Raw genomic sequence first — 22,026 nt, forward strand, 5'->3', positions numbered from 1 at the left:
GCTGAAAAAGCTCTTTTACTTTATAATTTCTAAGCTAGAACTTTTGTGGAGGAGAGTAATTGTTAGTGAAATCGGCGAAGGTCGAAAGTCGAAGCGACGCACAGTGGTCTGTTTCGGCAATCTAGCCGCACAAAAGTCCAAATTGATGTATAACTCATCAAAACAAAAGAAAATTGAACTTTATTGAAAACGTATTAATACTCGAACATATTCTTCACAAATAAGAAAATTTCTGTTAAAAGAAATGAATAGGCAAAAGCTCGTCACTGTTAAAATAAGAAAACCCGAAATAATACCGGTAAATATAGATTGAAATATACCGGTATTATAGTATTTCAGTTTTATATTTTGTTGTTATAAAAATGATTTACCCTCGACCGGACACTGTAAAGTCGGAGGAACAATTTTTTTTTTAAATACACGTTTTTTATCTGTTCTTATCAACTTAATATCTGATACGCTCTGCATTGCAAAGTCAGAATATATTTATAATTCCAAATTTATATTTATTTATATATATTTTTTGATGTTATAAAAATTATCATTAATTTTCTATATTTTCACTTTCGGTCGACTTTTGTAAGACCGTTGGAACATTTGTTGTAATTTAAACGCCTTTATTTCGGTTTCTATAAATGTTATGAAGATACAACCGAAAAATACCGCTACCATACCGGTGTCTCACATTTTTATAGGTAGTAGAGCTCTGCTGAAGGTAGGCATGAAAACCAATATTCTATATGTGAAATATAGTAATTGAAATCAATGTAGGCCGAAATGTCGGCACTTCATAGTAGTTACTTACAATAAGGGTCTTTCATAACTGTTTCAATCAGGCTCTTTATATAACGGTCATTAATAGTTATTTTCCGGCCCGTTACAAGCTCTGATTTCGTATAAATTCGATAGATAAGATAGGCCCGTGTTAATACGGGATATGGAAAATCGGACAGAAGATGGAAACCGTGTATACGCAGGTACAATCATTAAGAGATTAATTATATAGTATCTATAATTACATAGATAAATCGTTTCAAATTAGAAACAAACAATCGGATATACGAAATATTAAAATGAAATATTAAAATACCACTGTATTTCTATATTTTAATCATAGTGTATTCATTCAAATGTCGCAATACCATTTTTACTGTTTTTGGTAAAGTTGCATAAAGACCATTCCCTTGTCGATTTCGTTGATTGTTCAATATATCGTAGGAACCGGAATTTGAAATAACTTTTTTCTGTGACAAAAAGGTCAGTCTTCTTCGGTTTTCGAGATAATCGCGAAAATTCCACAGAAATGTGGAATCCAATCAGTTGTGTTTATAGACGGTTTAAGTAGGAAAGGCAAAACGTTTCATTTGGAACTCGCTGAGATACCAACCCAAGCTGACGTCCCGTGTATCCTTAGAATTATCAAGGACATATGTATATGTATATGATAGCGCTAGGTTCTTCTATGGAGAACAAAATAAATTTATAGAAGGAATGCACTATCAAGAAAAAAACGGCAAGTGAACTGTGTTGAGCAAGGCGGCTCAAAAAGTGCTGAAAGGAAGTTAGTACATACTTTTATCACTGAAAGAACAAAAAGGATCTGGAAACAAATCCTGTTGGACTATGTCTATCACACGACATCCTCATGATGCGTGCAATGATAAGTATGTGTAAGGAAATTGGGCGTTCAGCGGAAAGGAATTGCTAAAGAAACTAACCGAAAAACATTCATCTCCACCATCCGTAGAAAGCTTTTGCGACACAGACAAGGGCAAAATGATAAGGTTCCGAATCCTGGACTAAAGTCCAGAAGTCGTGCTAGCTTTCTTTACGTTTTTCCTAGCGTAATTACACTGAATTGAATCTAACATATTGCGAGCTAACATAATTAAAACCGCAGTTTTATCCAATGGAGAAAGATCAGAAAACTGAAATTTATGAATCATAAATTATCCAAAATTTTATCTTAAATGTTTATAAACTCTGACTTGACTTTAAAAAAAAGGTATCAACAAATACCAGCGAGACTTTTTGTATATGCATTCAGAGGACATTTACACTAGATGTACGGAAAGCATCAATTTGAGAGATACTGATTACTTTAAATATTATTTAGCAATAGTTTAAGTTGATTTTGATTCGTGTAATTGTGCGAATACGCATTGCAATACTCTGGTTTTGGAGATACAATTTTCAAGATTTATATAGATGAACATAGATTTTTCTAGGAACAATAGAATACAGTGTAGAATAAACGTCCATAAATCTAGTGTTAAGCTTTATAGTCGTGTTACATTTATTTGTACATACTTGCACGAACTGAAAAAAAGTTGAAATAATTGGTTAAGGTGTCTGGTATTCAAACTTCTAGCATAAACTTATAAGACTTTACTGATGTGCATAATTGACGTTTATGTATACAATGAAATTATATGTTATATATACATAATAATTCGATTTTCCTCATTGAAACGTATACATGTACATACAGGATATTTAGAAATTAAGGCGCACAAATAAAGAACGGGCGAATACAACCCACTAATCTGCGTAAAAAAACCGATGAACATGGGTTGAAATTTCAATGGTATTCGAGTTAAAAATAGGTTTTATTTTAAAAAGAATATGTGACGACCAAATTGAGAACACCGAATTATCTTAAAATGTATTAGTGATACGCACAAATATGTTAGACAAAAATCACAGGGTGTCGAATACTCTGCACCTCCTCCACAAACGCTTTTACTTTGTAATTGACAAAAATGCTTCCAGTTTGACAATGGCTTTTTTAATAAAAACTAAAAAAGATTGAGCTTTTTGTAAGGTACTTTTTTTAATTTTAAATGAAATGGGTTTTATGGGGACAAAAATGACACAATTGTACAGTATATCTGTTTTGTTCGTGTAAATCTGTTGCAATTATCTTAGAAACTATAAGGTTGCAAAACTTTTGTCACGTGAAAAAGTTGATCAACACACCAATTTCTACACATTTGTCAATTTCTCGCAAATCGAGAGTAAAGCCACCCAGCAGCAACATTATCAGCAATAAAAACAACTTAATGATTATATAACTTTTTAGGCCTACCCCAACTGATTTCTCGTTTTAGTGATAAAATGAAGTCTTCTAAACAAAAATTATAGTAAAATAGCTAGAATTAGGAAACAGCATTAAACTGTAGTTTTACCAAAAAGGTGTGAAATAAAAGATTTTAGGTGTTTTAGGTAAAATTTAGTTTATTTAAAGAAAAAAACAAGATTGTCACAATGTTTTAAATGAAAATGTGTATTTTTTAATTTTGCAATCGATGCAAGTTTGTATTCCTCAAAAAACAGTATTAGGATATTTAAATAGAAAACTTGATTTTGAAGTTATGATTTTTTGCCAAACTTCTGTATACTCGAAACATTGTGCAACAACTCCGCTCAACAGGACGCTCGGCTTCAAACCGTCCCACCCGTAAAGAGTTATCTCCTCAACTGTCGAGCCCGTGACACTCACGGGCTGGCTCGATGTACATTGGGTGCTCAGCCCGTGACACTCACGGGCAGGTTCACACGCGTAGTCTGGCTAAATATGTGAACATCTATATTGTTTTTAATTTTAATTAAAAGCGTTTATTAGTAACACAATAAATAACAAGAGCAATCAGCACACAATGATTGATAGGTAACGTATAAATATACGACATGTTTTTGATGCTTTTATTTACATGTAATTACTAATTTGCATTAGATAGTAAAAAGATTAAGCACTATAAGGACAATTTCTTCAATTTAAGTCGACAGTTAAGGAATTAATAAAAAGAAATAATTACTAGTAGACCTTCATGACTGGTACGTACTACGGCGACTAGTGCCCGATGACAGTGGTCGCTCCAGTTATTAAGTTAGACTTATAGTGGCAGTGGTTAATAACTCGCACACTGAGCGAGGTGATCCCTTCATTCAGTGCGCGGCAGGTAAACTGCGTCAAAAACAGCTTGAGTATCAGTCTTCTGAACTGGTGGGCTGTTAGAAAGTGGAGTCGGCGCCATCAACAATCAAACTTCATGGGACCTGTCACCCCCGGGGAGTAGGTTGGTAACCCTTCGGGATCCGTCGATTAGCCCTGATCCTAATCGCACGCCTATGGGGGTCGTGTTGTGATGGCTTAATGTTATGTACAGCATGTTAAATCAAATTTCATTCTGTCCAGGCGGAGTGTGCTTCGTCAACGACGTCGATGTTCGGCAAGAGCCCGGAGATGTTAGTATTGCAGCAAGGGATAAACAGTCGAGGATAAAGACGTTTTTCCTGTTGACATTCCCAGGAAAAACTAATGATCTTGCGAGAGTAGAGATCGGTACGCAAAACACCGATCCTCTTCAAAAACTCAAACCTCTCTTGTGCTAGCCTTAAGACTGCCTTAAGAACAGTCTTGAAGTAACCCCGACACGAAGAATTTGCGTCACCCGTCGTTATAAAAATTGTATCTGTATGAACGAGAACTTGTCTCATCAAAGTGAAAAACGCTATCTATATAAAAGTTGGAAACGAATACACGTCATTGTTAATGCAACTTCCGTAATGTCGTCTACCACACCGTGTCATTTCTTACAATTGAGGTAAGCGAACCGTGCACTCCACTGCTACGGTCGACAATTCGTACCAGTTGTATGTGAAATTTCAAAGCCTTAATTTTAGTATACTAAGACATTTTTAAAGAATTTAATATACTTAGAAATTTGAAAGCCTTAATTATAGTATACTTAAGTGTCGATAGAAAGAACAACAACCTTAAAAAGTCTGAGTAAAGGGGCAGCTTTTCTGCAGTATTCGCGGCTGTTATACCTCAGACTAAAAGCTTATAGGGTATATAGATGCTTCCGTTCAGATTAAGAACGAATTAACTCACCATTTTTTAGTTTTCAAATTACCTGGTAGTGATGAAGATGATACAGATTTTACTGATATATTTCAGATTGATATACCGCGCTCGGTTCGTCCACTTAATAGAATTCAGAGCCTAAAAAAGGAAGATAATAACATCGAACGTTGTCTTGAATACTTGCATAGCAGTCTTAAACCTGATTAGGAATCATGGTGTAATAAAATTAAACGATATTACGCGTTCATCTTCCAACAAATGAAACGGTTTAACTCTAGTGACAAGAAGATCATCGTTACTTTGACTCTTCAACGCGAGTATCTTACTCGTTATTTACGCAACAGAGAGTTTGACTTGTGTGTTAAGACTTCCATAACTGTTGGAGAATCCAAGGAGCTTAACAGGAGTATTAGCACTTCTGATGTTACAAAGTTTAGAAGAGCATCAACCGTGGATGACCTGCTAGTTGTATTGTTTTGTGACGATCCAAACTTGGTTCTTCAGTCTACGCTTTCGTTTGCGTCTGATGAATCAACGCGATCGCAGTAGATCACTGAGACGAACATAGAACACACGTTACTACGAATAGAGGTAGTAGTTGGTGTGACAATAAATGAATTTTTACAATTCACTATATGCACTATGAATCATGTTAAAAGACTATCAAATATTTGTCAGTGTCTTTGTGGTTGCTCAATATCCGAGGCAACAGCGTTACTTTTACATAAGTGCCGATTTAGTAACTGGTTACTACTTATCACATTTGTAGTAGTGAAAACAGAACATTTTTTCTGTTACTTGTAACTGATGAGTTACTTCAAGAAATATCAAATCAAACAAATTTATATACATTAAAAATACTATTTCAAAATCAATCAGATCAATAGAAGTATTGGGTTCTTACTTTTCAAGAGAAGATTAACATTAAAACTACTCTATAGAAACTCCAAGAGTACACCTATCGAATTTAATTGATTTATAATTCAGTTTGCGTATAGCTAAATCAATTTCTTTAATAATTACTCAAAGAAATATCTGTTATCTTTTTAATCTTTGCAAAATGAAGAAATCAGGAATGGGTCATTTCGACCCGTCTGGTAGTTCTAGTGTTAAGTCACTTTCTGGTTGTCTTCTTTGGAGGGGAATAGTACACGTAATGTCTCGCAACGTGACGTGAACCACTTGGGATACTCCTACGAATGATGTACTTCAAGAAGTCGGCTTACATGAATGCCTTCATAAATTACAAGTGATTATTGATACACTGAATTAAAATGTTATGAAATATTAATACGAAACCATTTCGAAGTCATATCAGCTTTAGACAATATATCAAACAGAAGAGGCATAAGAATGGTTTTAAAATATTTAAATTATTCTCTAAATAAGGGTATACTCACAATTTTAAAATATACGCTAACAAGAAGTCAAATGTACAGAAGGTGACTCCTACACATGTTCTTATGTCACTTTCTGAAAATATACTAGGAATTACACAATATTTGCCGATAATTGGTATACAAATCTGGATTTGGCACAAAAATTAATTGCAACATAATAATACATATCTAGTAGAAACGAATCGTTCAAATTGTCATAGTTTAAACAAAGGAGTTATGAGAAAAAAATTAAAATGAGGAGAAAGTTTTACAAAGGAACATATAATGCTGGACAAAAATATAAGACACTTTGGATATATATTCTATATATCATATATTTGAAAGAAAAAAATGTACATTTTATACATCCTATGTCTTATATACCATCTTTAGAATGTGTATACAAAATGTTAAGTTTGAAGGACACATATTGTTGAAGCTGCAGAAAAAAATGTCAACAATCTGACTTTGGTTGGACAAAAGTATAAGACAATAATACAAAAAGATACCAATTTGACTACACGGACAACCTCTCATTCTATCACTAATATCACTTATTAAACAACAACCAACGAACAATTATATTTATTAACTGAACGATCAAATAAATTACTAATAACCTTTGTTGTTGATGCAACGTTAAGCCACAAAAAAAGAGAAAAACAGAACGCCGTACACCGATGCCTGATACAGTTGAGTCAGTGCATCATTTGGGTCTATTCTTCAGTGTAATCTTAGCTGCAGTGCCAAACGTATGCTAATTCAATTGACTTCATGTTTTTGTATCCCTTCGTAATTTTTTAAATGTCAAAAAGACAATGTGAAAAATCAGTTAAGAAAATTCGTAACGTGGTGACTTTAAGAAAGAAATTAAAAATTACAAAAAGGATAGAAAGTGGTGGTTTTACACTTGTAGGGGAAGATTTAAAATTACCCGATACTACAGTATTGGTAATACGAAGTAATATGTTGGACAAAAGTTATAATGTATGAATTGCTACATATCACGGTGTTTGAACGTTAGGTGACTATGGAACGTGCTGCAGAGATCATATTACAATTTTTAAATTAAACCTTATGCTTATTTGTTATTTTACATTTTTGTATCCGACAATCAGACGTGTTCAAAACACTGCAAATTAATTTTTTTCTACGCTCTCCCGTGACACCTCAATGTCAACAGATTCCTCGTACTGGCTTAGTCACGTAACGCAGAACGGAAGCAAAACAAAATAGGACGAAGTGAAATATAACGATAAAGAATGAACCTTGAGATGTAGTGAAGCGAGTGAGACATCTGTATATACCCATAAGGACGCACGCGAGAGTAAAAGAATGCAAGAACATCGATTAGCTGGTGCACCGAGTGCAATGACTGCGTTCTCAGCTGTGAATCCACGACTCGATCGGTAAACCATGTCGTTCACATTTTCAGTCCAACAAGATATAATGTAACAAGAAAGGACTCTCAATATCGCGTTCCCTTGCTTTTCCATGACAGTCACACTGTCTATCGGTTACTATCATTTCCGGCGAACCGTCAACTTTGGATATTCATATCTTAGCAACGGTTTATGCGAAAAAAATTAATTTGTAGTGTTTTGAAAACATCTAAACGTCAGCTATAAAAATATAAAATAGGAATTATATACATACAATGGGGCTCCGAGTTACGTTTTTTCGTAATTATATTGTCTTCGCGTAATGCGGTAGTCAATCGTTTTAACCAATACTTCTTGCTCTACGTGTTTAGTTTTAACAGAATCAGTCTGAAACTTACTCGAGTAAAGACTTCGTCGTAAGAGAGATTAATTTTATAACGTTTTTATGGGCAAATTTCAGATTATATAATTTACACACAGTTTAAGAACTTATAGAAATATATATAGTAAACATAAGATACATAAGTGCAATTAATCGAGAATTGAGACCATTATTTATGTACTGACACCACACGCGTCAGATGTTCTCATCCTTCAATTATATTGTTAAAAAAGAAAATACTAATGGAATGCAAGGATCTAAGATTAACTAAAATATAAATTTTTCGAAAACAATTGTGAGGACATTTCTTAAAGATAAAGAACATATTTTAATGGCAATAAAAGGTCATCCGATAAATACATATACAGATATGTATGTTCGCATACATGCATACATGTCTATCCTGTACACTTCGACTTACGTCCTTTGCGACTTACATGGCCCAATCTAGAACCAATTAGGGCGTAAGTCTGGGCCCCACTGTATGTATTACTATCGGCAGAGAAATGACGGCACTTGTTTTTTGCGGCGAGAAATCAGGGGAGCGAGGGGACTTTTCCACTCACGATGTTCGGAGCTACTATCTGTACAGGTAATTGATATCTACACAAGTGTTGATCTAGCGGAAAAATGTATTGCAATGCACACACATTTAATGGGTAACGAAATATCGGTGAGGAAATCAACAAGAAGTTCAATGTCTCAAAAATTAAAACGTGGAGAAGTTATTGCTCGAGAAAATAGAGAAGGTATAACATTCTTAAAATCAAAGGGCAAGAGAGATGTATTGATGCTTTCTACAAAAAATTCAGCAAAAATGATTACTGTATATAAAAAATCTTATTCGTATGAAAGACTAAAAATAATTGTGGAATACAATTTACGAATATCTTCAGTTGATTTATCTGACCAAATGATAGGTAGTTTCGCCACTGCGTAAAACTGTAAAGTGATACAGGAAATCAATAGTAGAACTGTTATTAAATACATGTATTGTAAACGCAATAGTATTATTCAAACAGGGAACTCGCAAAAATATTGAAATTTCCGATTTTAGAATGAAAGTAGCTATGTATTTAACGAAATGTTGTGATAATTGAATTGAGGTTTGCATTTTTCCACGTAAAAGCTTGCTAAGAAAACCACGCTATGAATTTTAAAAATGCTAGGAAAAGCTAGAATTGTGCAATGATTTTGTAAACTATGTTATGAAAAAATAAACTGGTGGCATATTGTAAACACTGCACTGTTTTACCTTTTCTTTGTTTAGAGTCTTAATACGACACATCGCAATGTGAGCGCATAATAGGCATGTATATATTTTATATATAAATAAAACTGTTTTTACATGCTCTATACTGCATTCATGTCTTCACACCATTGTAGTAACGATTGAAAAATTTATAAGTATTGACATTTACTTTAATTATGCACTTCCACTAATCTTGGCGTTGCCGGTCACTGGTGGCCCCCACGGTGCTACCGTCAAATTGAGTGCCGGTCACCGGTGATCCCTATAGCATTCAACGTGTTAATGACGATGGTCAAGTACACGTTTGACCGCGCCGACTTCGAAGTGTCTCCCAAAGGAAAGGTTTATTACGGTTGGTATTGTTCCGCGAGTCAACGATAGGAACCAAACGGTCGAAACCCTCATTCTGTACGGTGAAACTGACCGCGAAACATTCGCAAATAGCATTTACTAATGATCTCGTAGTCAGATGTGGCAATACAGAAAAAAAAGAACATACGCTTACTCGATTTAATATTCGGATACCATGGTATATGTACACTTCGCGACAAAATGATAGGACACCCCCAGATTTTTGGTGTTTTATAAGTTTAATTCAATATACAAAAATTTTATATACATTAATACAAAAGTATCCTTTCTTTAGTAACTTATGAAAAGGTCAGCCATTGTTTACACTCCTTTCTTTTAACTTTATCGTTTTGTATGAAAAACATGTACGACAAAATGATAGGACAGGTTTGGTAATTTATATGAAAACTTTAATTATTGCTCTATATACTCATTTTAAACATAGTTATGGAATTTTCTGGTTTGTGATGGGTTAAAGCACATACTCTTTTTACAGATGTATGAAATTAATCATTTTATTTTTTAATTAATTCCATTGTCGAATAAATATTCGGCCACGTAACATTAGATAACATTTATCTGCTATATACAAGTATACCTAAAAAATGACAATAATCTTAATACAATACTTTGTTAGATGTCCCAAACGGCTAACTGCATGTTGCACACATGTGATGACATATTTGAAATGATTTTAATTAAATAATTTTGAGTGACAGATGAGCGCTCTTCTATTAAAAATAAATTTAATTCTTCTTTTGTTCTTATGGGCTTATCTTTATGTGTCTTCCGCATGTTACGGTCCCAATGGAGCCTGTACATTCTCTATTGGGTTCGAATCCGGTGATTAATGGAAGAGGGTGTAGTACTTTTGGACAGTTGTTTATATTATTATATTATTACATATATTTTTGCACTATTTGTGCTGTATGTTTCAGGTTATTGTCTGGATAAAATTTTGAACTGTCACAATTACCCATATTTATAGCACTTTTTAGGAAATGCTCCTTTAAACTGTCTAAGTACTTGTGTTTATCTAAAATATCATCAATAAAAACTAATTCTCCTCCACCATCAGTTGAAATATAACCCCAATCCATCAAATTTCTAGCACCGTATTTCCCCATCACTTTAATATTGTTTATTATTAAATCCTGATTTAGTTTACGTCATACTAATTTTTCGTCTTTTACAACCCGAAACATAAAACTGACTTTCATCCGTAAAAATCACATCATTTCACCATGATTGTTCTTTAAAAATAAATTCTTTGCCGAATGTTTGCTTGAAAGTATAATAGTTGCTAACAGAAAAATATTTAATTTGAATTCAAAAGAATTCAGTTATGTATATGTTTGTCACATTCTGTTTGAAATCTTCACCACGAGTCTGACACGTTATTATAAGGCAAAGGGTTAAGCATAAATTTCGGTTCTATCTGAGAGCACAGAGTCTTGTCAACGTACGAGTTCAGTTGCATGTAATAATTGTCTAGCAATTTTCCGGTACTGAACGAAAGTTGCTCTTAGTTCATTAGAGAGTTTCATTACTTACAAGAGCAGACACACAAGAGTAAAATTTTCAAATCGAACATTACTATTTCACGTTTCAGTCAGATTCAACTATAGTCAGTGTGGCCAGATCGGGGAAATTAAGGGGAATACAGTTACTCCCTCCTTGGCATTACCCGTGCATTCTGCGGTGTTTGCGGGGGTTGTTGGGAGATGCTCGCTGACAAGGAATGAAATCGTAGAAGGGGTAAGGCGGAGTAGGGGAAAAAGGTGATTTAGCCTTTTTTTGGCTTTACCGATCTACACCATCCGATGGAGCCTTTGTGTAGTGGATGGAGGCCCGTCCGTTGCCTCACGCATTTTCGGCTCTAGTGTGCGATTGGTTAAAACGGTCACACACTAATTTCATCGCGTCAGCAACGTACACAGCGAAAGGGCTCTTCTTGCCTCTGTGCCATCTCTCATGCCTACACATCAGCGGCTACATCACATTTTCGTCAATGTGTACGGCAGCACTCTCGAGGGGTGCTTCGCGGTGTGTAAAAAATGACACCGAAAATTTTGGTTATATCTTGCTTATAAAGTGCACTGATTTTTTAAATGAAATATTAAGTTACATTCAAGTTTTTGGTGACGTTTATATATATTTTGATATTATTTCTTTATGTTTTCGCTGCACCGCGGCGTGTACTGCTATTCTTTGTCACATGTCTCACAGAAAATGTTTCTTTTACAAAAATTACGTGTGTACTAAAAATGGTACATGTGGCACTAAACGTGGTAACTGTACCGCGAACCGGACAAATGACCAGTTTTAAAATTTGATTAATAATTCTGCGTTTTCTTTCGTTATTTAACTTATATCAATTCCCACATTATCCGATTAATTGGTTTTTCAATTGTTGTCTTTCTTTTTGTTTCTATTTTAACTAAGAAAAATTTGACATCGAACTTGTTTACCATTGTTTTCTAGCCATATATTTGACTGGTTACAGTAGGAATAGGTATATTGTACAAAATGTCGGTACGATTAGTATTTATACGTTACGCGTTATAAAAAATCGTGCTGTACAAAACTGTTCTGGTCTAACACGAGTAATATAAAGTAATATGTTTCAAACGATTGTTAGCACAGGTTAGTGTTATATAATACATAAAAGTTATTTTATGTGTTGTTTTATGCTAATTGGTAACAGCGAAGGAAATAATGTAATGCTCAACTAAACTTTACCTGGGTTTTGAATGCGAAAAATGTCTGCATTTTATCACATATGTATTACGTTGTAGAAGGAATCGCGTTATATGAATACAGTTGTCACAATATTTTCGGCGTGCTATAACAATTCGCGTTATATTGTAGAAACTCGCGCTGTACAGGAATCTACTGTATAATGTTTATATTACAACATTGCATGCTGTCTTTAAATAGAATAATACATGACCGGCCAAGTGACGTAGCTCCTTTTGCTACTTTTACCATTCAATTACCAAGGTAAAATGAAACGGTTTTTTTTAAATCGTAATAACGAAATATGTGAAACAATACACGCATGAAACCCTTTTTGGAAATTTTAATTAGACCTCTGTCTATAAGAAAATAAAAGATTCTTTTAATCAGAAATATTTAGTTACGAAGAGAAATACTATTTTTCAAAAATTCTGAAATATCCACTTCGTTAAAATAGTAACGAAAACAGAATACCCATTTAAAGTCATGCAAAAATAAAAAATCTTTATTTCTACCGAGGGAAATAATCAACTGATATAAATAAACTATAGATATATGTTATGTTATAAACAAAAATCATAAATGAATGTGTCACGGTTTTCTGCACTGATGTAATTTTCATTGGACCACTCCCGATATTTCATATACTATTCAATTCTTCTTCTGTTTTTTGAGTAAATATAAAGTCCATTACAAAACATGCATCAGTAGAAGATTTTTCTGAATTTATGTTGTCTTCCTTTTTATTTTCATTCTGGAAATACTTTCCTCTTTTTACTTTTCTATGTTTTGCTGATTTAGAGGCGCCATTTTCACCGATCAGCTCGAGTACTGCTACATAAGCAGGTGACATTAAACAAATAAAATAAATCGTACAGCATCAATTCGCGATTGAAACATAACTATGTACTCCGTATTGTTCACGAGATGAGTCCTAAACGGAATGCAAGTTTAATTAGTCAGCTTTTATCTTTCTCATCTCATTTTCGATACTAAGTAATTTGCTTTTCGTCAATAGGGTTATACGCACCCAATCAAAACTATGGACAAAACACATAGCGAGAATTCCCTCTTGTCCCTACGACAGCCATCCAAGAAAATCGGGATTCTTTATTCCATTGTAAGTAGAATTAGGAAAGAAGAAATTACGTGTCGTGTCGCTACACGAGCCAGTCATAAACGCAGGTATAATTAGGCCCTAAACAAACGGTCCTTCAATCTTCCGCCTGCAACAGGCTATAGTTCCTGAAAATAGACATTTTAAATATGGAGAAAGTTGATCGTTTTGGAAGACGATATCCGGACCCCGAGTTTGTGCAGACCTTGGGTCTTAGATTTACAAGCACACATCACCATGGCAGGCAGTCAAGTATTACATACGTGACTGAGCACTCCTACACTGCTGTCATGGTGCAGGGCGTTGACGTAAACAACCAATCAGATTGCGCCTTTTTTTCTAACAGCTTTTCACATTAACGCCACCGATACATTAGGAAAACACTGAAAGTATCAGTTCATCTTAAGTCATTGCACGAGCAGATTCTGCATAATCACATTAAAGTCTAATGCATTACACCATCCTAGTGAGTCGATTATTTCTCCCTGATAAAACAAAATTGTCTCCATCGCTATTAACCCCTTGCCTTATAACAACGTGCTAGACTCGTGGTGAAGATTTTTAACATGATTTATCAAACATAAATATTACTCAATTCATTTGAATTCAAAGTAAACATTATTCTTCTGTAATCAATTATTACATTTAAATGGAAACACAAGCACAACATATGTCTATAATTTTTCTCTTTTTCCAAGAAATTATTAATGACAAAGTAGCCGTATCGATCAGAGTTAAGAAAGAAATCATAGGGCAAGGGGTTAATTTCGTGTTGGAGGTGGAAATACAAGAACGATTGGTTCAAATCGCTATCGCGAAATCTTGTCCACGCTACAATAACATGATTGTATACACTTTCTTAAATCGAAGGAGGACTGAATTCCAATCATTACATTAAGATTTTGTAGACATCACTTTTAATAAGTATAAGGAAATGTTTCAGAACAAGGGATCCTTTTCCAGTAAAACGATCTTAATACGTTCGCTATCAGCATCGCGTGTTTGTGACGATTAATATTCCATATTTTGTGAAGAGAAAAGTAAATTACTTTTATGTATATTTTTATCCGACGATGAAATGGATAGCTAATTATTAATATCACCTGACGTTAATATTATAAAACCTGTATAGTTTTATATAAAACAATAACTAGTGAAATACTCAGACACGCCAAATTCTGCCTATAAACTGTGACAACAAGAGAAATTCCCGACGAGTTTTTAATTAATTTATTAAACAGCATCTCTAGAAGAGTATAAACTGTTATAAAAGCCAAAAATGACTACATTGAGTACGTACTAAGAAACAGAAAAATTAGCTGTACTTTACTTTGGGACACCATTTTTAAAACTCTTTTTATATATATCAATAGTATTTGATGAGAAAAGATTGACTATTAAAATGTATATAAATAATAGTTTTACAAAAATGGTGTAAAAGAAAAGAAAACAAGTGGTTAATAGATAATTGCCATATTAAAAGTATTATACTTATATTTTTATTTCAAAGGATGAATTTTTATTTTTATTCATCTATTGATAATAGTACATAATTAAGTTAAAAATAGTAGTAAAAAGTTAATAATAATAGTCGATAATAAGGCAGCAATATAGTAATGCATTCATTACAGGAATTTCTTTTCATCAATATTATAAATAGTTATTGTAGTTCGCTTGGTCAACCAAATGCGATACACTCAATTCCCGATTCCTTTGGCACATAAATCAGATAGTATCTGATCAATGGCGCAAATGATATTTTCTTTAAAATTATTGTGGTTTCTTACAATAAACGATAGAGTTAACGTGACAACAGAAGAAAAAGTTATTTAAGCGATATATTTTACCAATACTGCCATCACATGTACTTAACCACTTGCACTGCGATGTACTTTCGTAGTTGCGTTTGTTACAATTATTAATAACTTACTAGAAACAGAAAAAGTTCGATGCTCTTTGTACATCTAAATTTGCTCTAAACCATACAAATTAATGATAAAAAAAATGATGATCGACTTGAATTCAAAGAAATGGAATGACATTTATATTTGTTAAATTGTATTTGAAATCGCCGCCATGTATCCGACACGATATTATTAGGCAAGGTGTCAATAATAAAACTACAAGCATCTGGTTATCTTTTAAATTTTTCATTTTATATTAATTCAAAGTTTTATCGTTCTAATTAGAAAACGCTATACGAATCGAATTACTAGAAGAATTTTTTAGATACAGTTACGATTCCCACGATAGTTAGATTTCTCGTCCCGTATTTGAAAAAAAGAAACAACATGACGGAGCCAATTAAAAATGAAACGCTTCTTGCTGGCAGTCATCGTTCACACTGCACTTATATTCACCCCTACACGCTCCTCAATTCCATCACGAAACAAAATACTTTCAACATAAAAATGAAATGTTCCTATTGCTATAAAAAGAAGAAGAAAGAGATAGAAAGAAACGAATTGCAAATATATATTAATATTTGCTCAAAATTAATTCGATCGAGGAGATTTAAATAGAGATATATCTATCACGAGTAGAAACTAATCAGGATATACTGATCGGGATTCTGATCAGAATTCGGTGAAAACAAACTTTCTATTATCTTAAACGATTATTGACGAAAGAAATCCTATATGAGTAGAACTTTAATGGTACGTTACAAAACGGAAATACGTGGGACTATGTGATTAACTTTACGTAACACCTATAGCTACATAAAAATTTCATGTTCTGCAGTAAAGGTTCTCTCCATCGAGCTATCCAATGTAGAAAAATTAGCTTGGATCTCGTTATCAAAAAATTTTGGTAAGCATAACAATCAATAAAAGTAATATTCCCGATTACAGTGATAAACATTGTAAAATATGAAACGAATGTTTTATTTATCAAGAAATTGTTTGCTAATGTAAAATGTACAAAATATAGTAAATTGTATGAAAAAATACACGTGCATTTCATACGCAATCATACGGAACAGCGACAACAGGAAGGAAAGAAGTAAGAAAGTTAAAAATGAAGAAAGAAAGGAAAGGAAGATGGAAAAAGCAAGAGGTAAAAAAAGAAGGGAGAGATGGAAGAAAGGATGGAAAAAAGAAAGGAAGGAAGAAAGAAAGGAAGAAAGAAGGAAAGAAAGAAAGAAAGAAAGAAAGGAAGGAAGAATGAAAGAAAGAAGAAAGAAGGAACAAAAGAAAACATTTCATGAAAAGTAATCGATTAGAGTACTTCTAATATGATGCAAGTTAATTCGTTTAGAAAGAGCGCAGAGAATTCAACTTACAAATGATTGCAAGGATAGAATCTCATGTATCAACACTCTTCGATTTTAATGATTTTTTAATATGTTGTCAAGGGCATGATTTTTGACAACTTTTTCCTTACGCATAATCCACGGAAACCTCTATTTTCTGAAATAACCGCGAAAAACGTTCATCACAACTACATTGAATTCTATATTCGTGAGCACGTCTGTGAGACAACATAAGCCTAGTCGCACGATCGTCGCATCGGCCTTCGATCTTCTTGGATTTCACATAGGTACTCTCCTTCACAAAAGTTCTAGTTCAGGAATTATAAAATAATAGCGCGGGCGGAGGAGGAGCTCCACCGCCCTTCTTGCATCCCCGCTCTATGAAACAACTAGCTCCGCCTATGCCGATCTTTATTACCTAAGTAAAATTTATTTCAAATAACTGGAACATTTGTCAGAGGGAGTACGGGTGATCCGAGAAGATCGATGGCTCATCGATGTAAGTTGCCGCCGAAACATCAGCTATGACTACAAATTCATCACACGTACGTTCATACATTTGTACAGTGCTATAGTTATGCTCACGGATATAGAATTCAGTATGTGGTGGCGAAAATTTTTCGCGATTATCTCGGAAACTAGAGGTTTCCGTGCATTATACGTAAGGAAAAAGTTGTCCAAAATCATACCCTTGACAATATATTAACCCCTTGCCTTATAACAGCGTATCGTTTGAAAAGTCCTGGCGGTTCTTCTTGTTGGCGAGATGTCAGGGAGGTAAGGGGACTCCTCCACTCATGATGTTTCGACCGCCTCGGTTTGCGACGCATAGTCATCATTGGTGCGCAGCAATAACACAGGACGGAAGCGATACCGACTGCAACGGAGTGAGACGTAACTATAGAAAAGAAAATTCTCTATAGTTCCGTCTTACTCTGTCGCATTTGGTCTCGCTTCCGTCTTGTATTATTGCCGCGCGCCAATGATGACTACATGTCGAAAATCGAGGCGGCCGAAACATCATGAGTGGAAGAGTCCCTTTGCCGCTCTGACTTCTTGCACAAAAGAAGAGTCGCCAACACTTCTCAGCCGGACGATACCAGACTCGCGGTGAAGATTTACAACATGATTCAACAAACATAAACATTACTCAATTCTTTCGAATTTGAAGTAAATATTATTCTTCTGTAATCAATTATTATACTTAAAAGGAAACATAGGCATAGAGTAAATTATTAATGACAAAGTAGTCGTATTGATCAGAGTTGAGAAAGAAATCATAGGGCAAGGGATTAATCTCTTTGTTGCACAAAAAAAGAGCCTTGGAAGGAATGCGGGTCTAATTAGGCGGCTTCCATGTTTTCTCGTCTCATTTTCGATATTAATTTGCTAGTCTTCAATAATCACAGGTAATAAATCAAAACCAAAAGCAAAACACGTGGCAAGAGATCCCCCTTGCCTTTATGCCATTCCGCGGTTTAGTTCCTGTGCAATGGACTGCATGTCTTGTGCTGTGTTGTGTTGTACATGCATATATGCGTGTAAGCAGGTATGTAATATGTGTGTATTAAGAATATCATTTCAACTATAAAACAAACCTTACTCAAACTTATAATTTTCAGATGCATTCATTGTTGTCAAATAAATTAATTAGAAATTTATCCGGTCACAATTGTTTTCCAAACGGGGACTTCGACTTTCGAAACGTCGTGAGTGAATAGCTTGCTCTATTTACTGACACTCCCAAACCCAAACGATTTTATGAAAGCCGAATCAGTGTGAGCTAGGTTCATTCGTAAAACTTACCAATTACATTTATTTTGGTAGACATTACGTGGATAATATAATTAATGTTGCGATCGACGTGATATTCTTTAAACTATAGTTTCTTACATTTCATCCACCAGGAAGTGAATATTGTCTTTCAATCAGTTTCATAAAATAAAATGTTTAAAACTTAACTGTAATGCATTTAATAATTCAGTCATTACAATTACACGGAAAAGGTTAAGCTGTGTCTCTGCACACAGTCTTATAATATTTTTCTATATGGAAAACTTGATATAGATGTAAATGTGTAATAACGAGATTTTATAAACTGAATTTCTAACTTCCATTCTAATTTTATTCTTCTCTTTTGGAGTATGTTTTATAAAAACTTCTATAAATTTTGACTGAGACCTTCAATGTTATATCTCAGTGGATAATCAATAAAAAGCAATTTTTATAACTGAATCAACCAAACTTTGATAAAAGCATAGAACATATCCAGAATATTTTTTCATAAAACGACCTCTTAGAGGAATTTTACATTAACATGCCAGAAAATAATATAACATTTACTGTAAAAAAAGATGACTTGTTGAAGATACTACATTTTTTTAATTTCTTAAATTTAATAATCAATGGCAGATTATATAAAAGCATTACATAAAAACATACAATAAGAGTAGCTGTTTAAATTATAATACATATCATGCAATTTTCATATCTTATTAACTTAATGTTCAATGCGGGTTATAATATTTAAGATATTCAAAATACACTTATTAATAATCTTTCCGTACCAAGAATATATAAAAGGACTGAAAGAAGTAATATATAAACTACGTAAGAAGTTTTAATAAATAGAAAATTTAGATCATTAATATATATTTTTACTCTAGTAATATTATTAGGGATATGAACAGGAAATATTAAGTAGCCATTACCAATATTATTATGAACTGCAATGGCATTTTGTATTCAAAATTTTTCTGAATTATACTTAATTAGTCAGAATTAGAATATGTCTGTGCAATATAATCATATTAATTATAATATTGCTATTTATTCACGTAATATAAAATTTCAAGAACTTACCACCACCAGAGTTCCAGCAATTATCAGTCATCCCTGTTTATCCATCTGCAAAGTTGGCACTACATTATTACACTGATATCCAGCTTGTTCAATTGTGTCACATCACAGATGTCTGCCAGAAGTATGCACCCTCAACGCACTTTTCATAAATTCTTTGTAACCGAAGTAAACTTTTACTTCTGTCGAAATGTATTACACCAATGAGAAAACACTTGTTTCATTATAAATTTCACAACACTGTCTTAATCATAGAATATCAAATTAATATAGATAATAATGTTATTACATACTTGTAATTATATTTAAGCTTTTTTATAAATGAATGATATCTAGGTAGAATTGTTGAATGGTATAAGAGTTCTTGTAAAAACATCTATAAATATACATTAACCACTATTTAATTTAGTATTTGCATATATCCATTTTTCCATTTTATCTAATTTAAAAATACCGATGGGCAACATTTCCTTTATGTCATTGAAATTTCATATTGAATGTCTCTGCTTTATATTTAAACCGAATACCTTGAATGATTTATCACATAATTTAATTTTATTATTTGCTGAAGTAAACAAAGATATATAACTTTCAGATCTGAAATATCTGATAATTTAAAAATATATGCTTTATATGAAATATCTATTCAACTATACTATACTCAGAGATAGTAAAAACATTGTAAATACAATATACTCAGAATTTATAGTAAAACGTTTATACCTGAATTGAATAACACTTGAACTTTCTTTACTTTCAAAATCACATGATAAATTTGAAAAATAATGTTTTATTCACAGGATAGAAAATTTAATTTTCTTACTTCTTCTTCAGATTGAGAAAATTTTAACTAATAAACTCAAATTTTCAATAGGAGCATTTAAAAAAATGATTATGATATTAACCCCAAGGATGCAAAGAACAAACAAGAACACATCTAAATAAGAATAATTGGTTAAAAGGTATTGCGAAATAGAAAATAATTATTCGAAATTTAGTTTCAAACAGATTTTGAGATGACAAAAATTTGTATGGGTAGGAATAACCTAATAAATATCAAAGCGAGGTTATGAACGGTGTAAATAAATCAATCAATCGTGTAGGACAAGCAGAATATTATCGTAAGTCTGATTAAGGTTATTTATGAATGTTCAAGAATCAAGACACTTGAAACACGATTATGTACCTGTTGTGCAGTGAAATGCCGTATCATAGGTACAACACTAACTTAAAACTCAAAACGGGATACAAAGCTGTATTCTCGTCGCACAATCAGGTCGACAAGCTTCACCTCATGTTTTCTCAAAGGTACCTAGAAAATGTCCAATTTGTTTTACGTCTTTGAGGTTACTGTGTACAGTCAATAACAATTTTGTATCACCGAAAAATCGCGAGGCACTGTTTTCCGACCGCAAAAATCAAAGACCAGACCACTTATAAACTAGGCTTGACATCATGACAAAGACAGAAACGATTGTGATACGTGATGACGAACGGACGACCAAACGCACGGCAATAGGGGGTCTCTGTATTATCCGTGTCTCTATCTGTCTGTCTGTCTGACTCTTTTTCTTTCTGTCTCTTTTATATACACTCTCTCTTACTCTCTCCCTCTTGCTGGTTCATTTGTTCGCTCGCTTACTCGCACAGTTCTTCGTTACTTCCCTAGATAATTCTATCTTCTTCGCACCGGCCAATACAAGGTTAAACGTTCATCAACACGAAACGGCACAAGCTACCGCGTTCGTGAATTTTAGTGGACGATCAAGTGCCCTATTTATTCAACGTACCTCACAACACATAATAGGGCACCCTCTTTTCTCTTATTTCTTGGAGTCTGTTTTTCTCTCCTCCTATCTAGTTACCTTTCTCTTTCTTTCTCTTTCATGACATAGCGCACTTTACTTATTGAAAGAAAGGGGAAAAACTCATCTGGAAAATGGCCGCCGCCCGCTCGTTACCGATTTATCCCCTTCTTGCATGGCTGTTCCCAGCGTGCACAGTAACGAGTATGAAAACACAAACAATTCTAAAGCTTCCTATATTCAAACCAACAGATTGTTATTACGATGAAAACACCGACTACGCGATACCGAAAACGTAAATTCTAGACGCCGGCACACACACGTAATAATTTCACTACTTGCTACTCCGAAAGAGTATACATACTAGTTTTTTCATCTACAAATCATACGGCACGTACAAATATAACCACAACACCTAGAAACACGACGATTTATTAACAAAAAATCACTATAACCAGAACGAACCGTCAGCGTCTTAAAGTCATCCGATTTTCTTTCGCATGTACTTTCGACGACAATGACGTCGCTTCACCATCGTACACGCACGAGTTTCTGTCTCGCTCCCGTCAATAGTCCCGTTCGCCACCTTACGACTTCGGCTATTATCGGTGAACTACGATGTTTATTCGGTACATCA

The 22,026-nt window shown here is 33.7% G+C and overlaps 1 protein-coding gene across 16 annotated transcripts in view; it reads right to left on the reverse strand.

Moving 5' to 3' along the window:
- Tlk (Tousled-like kinase) overlaps positions 1-21,981 on the reverse strand; it is a 91,191-nt gene extending 69,210 nt beyond the window's left edge. For 3 of the 16 annotated variants that reach the window (XM_031994653.2, XM_031994655.2, XM_031994656.2), the window contains exons 1-2: positions 20,771-21,043; positions 19,588-19,960 (exon numbers count right to left, since the gene is read on the reverse strand). In XM_031994653.2, the coding sequence (XP_031850513.1) occupies positions 19,588-19,618 (31 nt within the window). In that variant the 5' untranslated portion in view covers positions 19,619-19,960; positions 20,771-21,043. Of the gene's footprint in view, positions 1-19,587; positions 19,961-20,770; positions 21,074-21,374; positions 21,516-21,854 lie in introns of those variants that run through there. The other 13 variants (XM_076371949.1, XM_076371948.1, XM_031994650.2 and 10 more) reach the window with 12 other exon arrangements.
- Between the last annotated feature and the right edge of the window lie 45 nt (positions 21,982-22,026).

Source organism: Nomia melanderi, chromosome 11, assembly GCF_051020985.1.
Source record: "Nomia melanderi isolate GNS246 chromosome 11, iyNomMela1, whole genome shotgun sequence".
NCBI classification, from domain to species: domain Eukaryota; kingdom Metazoa; phylum Arthropoda; class Insecta; order Hymenoptera; family Halictidae; genus Nomia; species Nomia melanderi.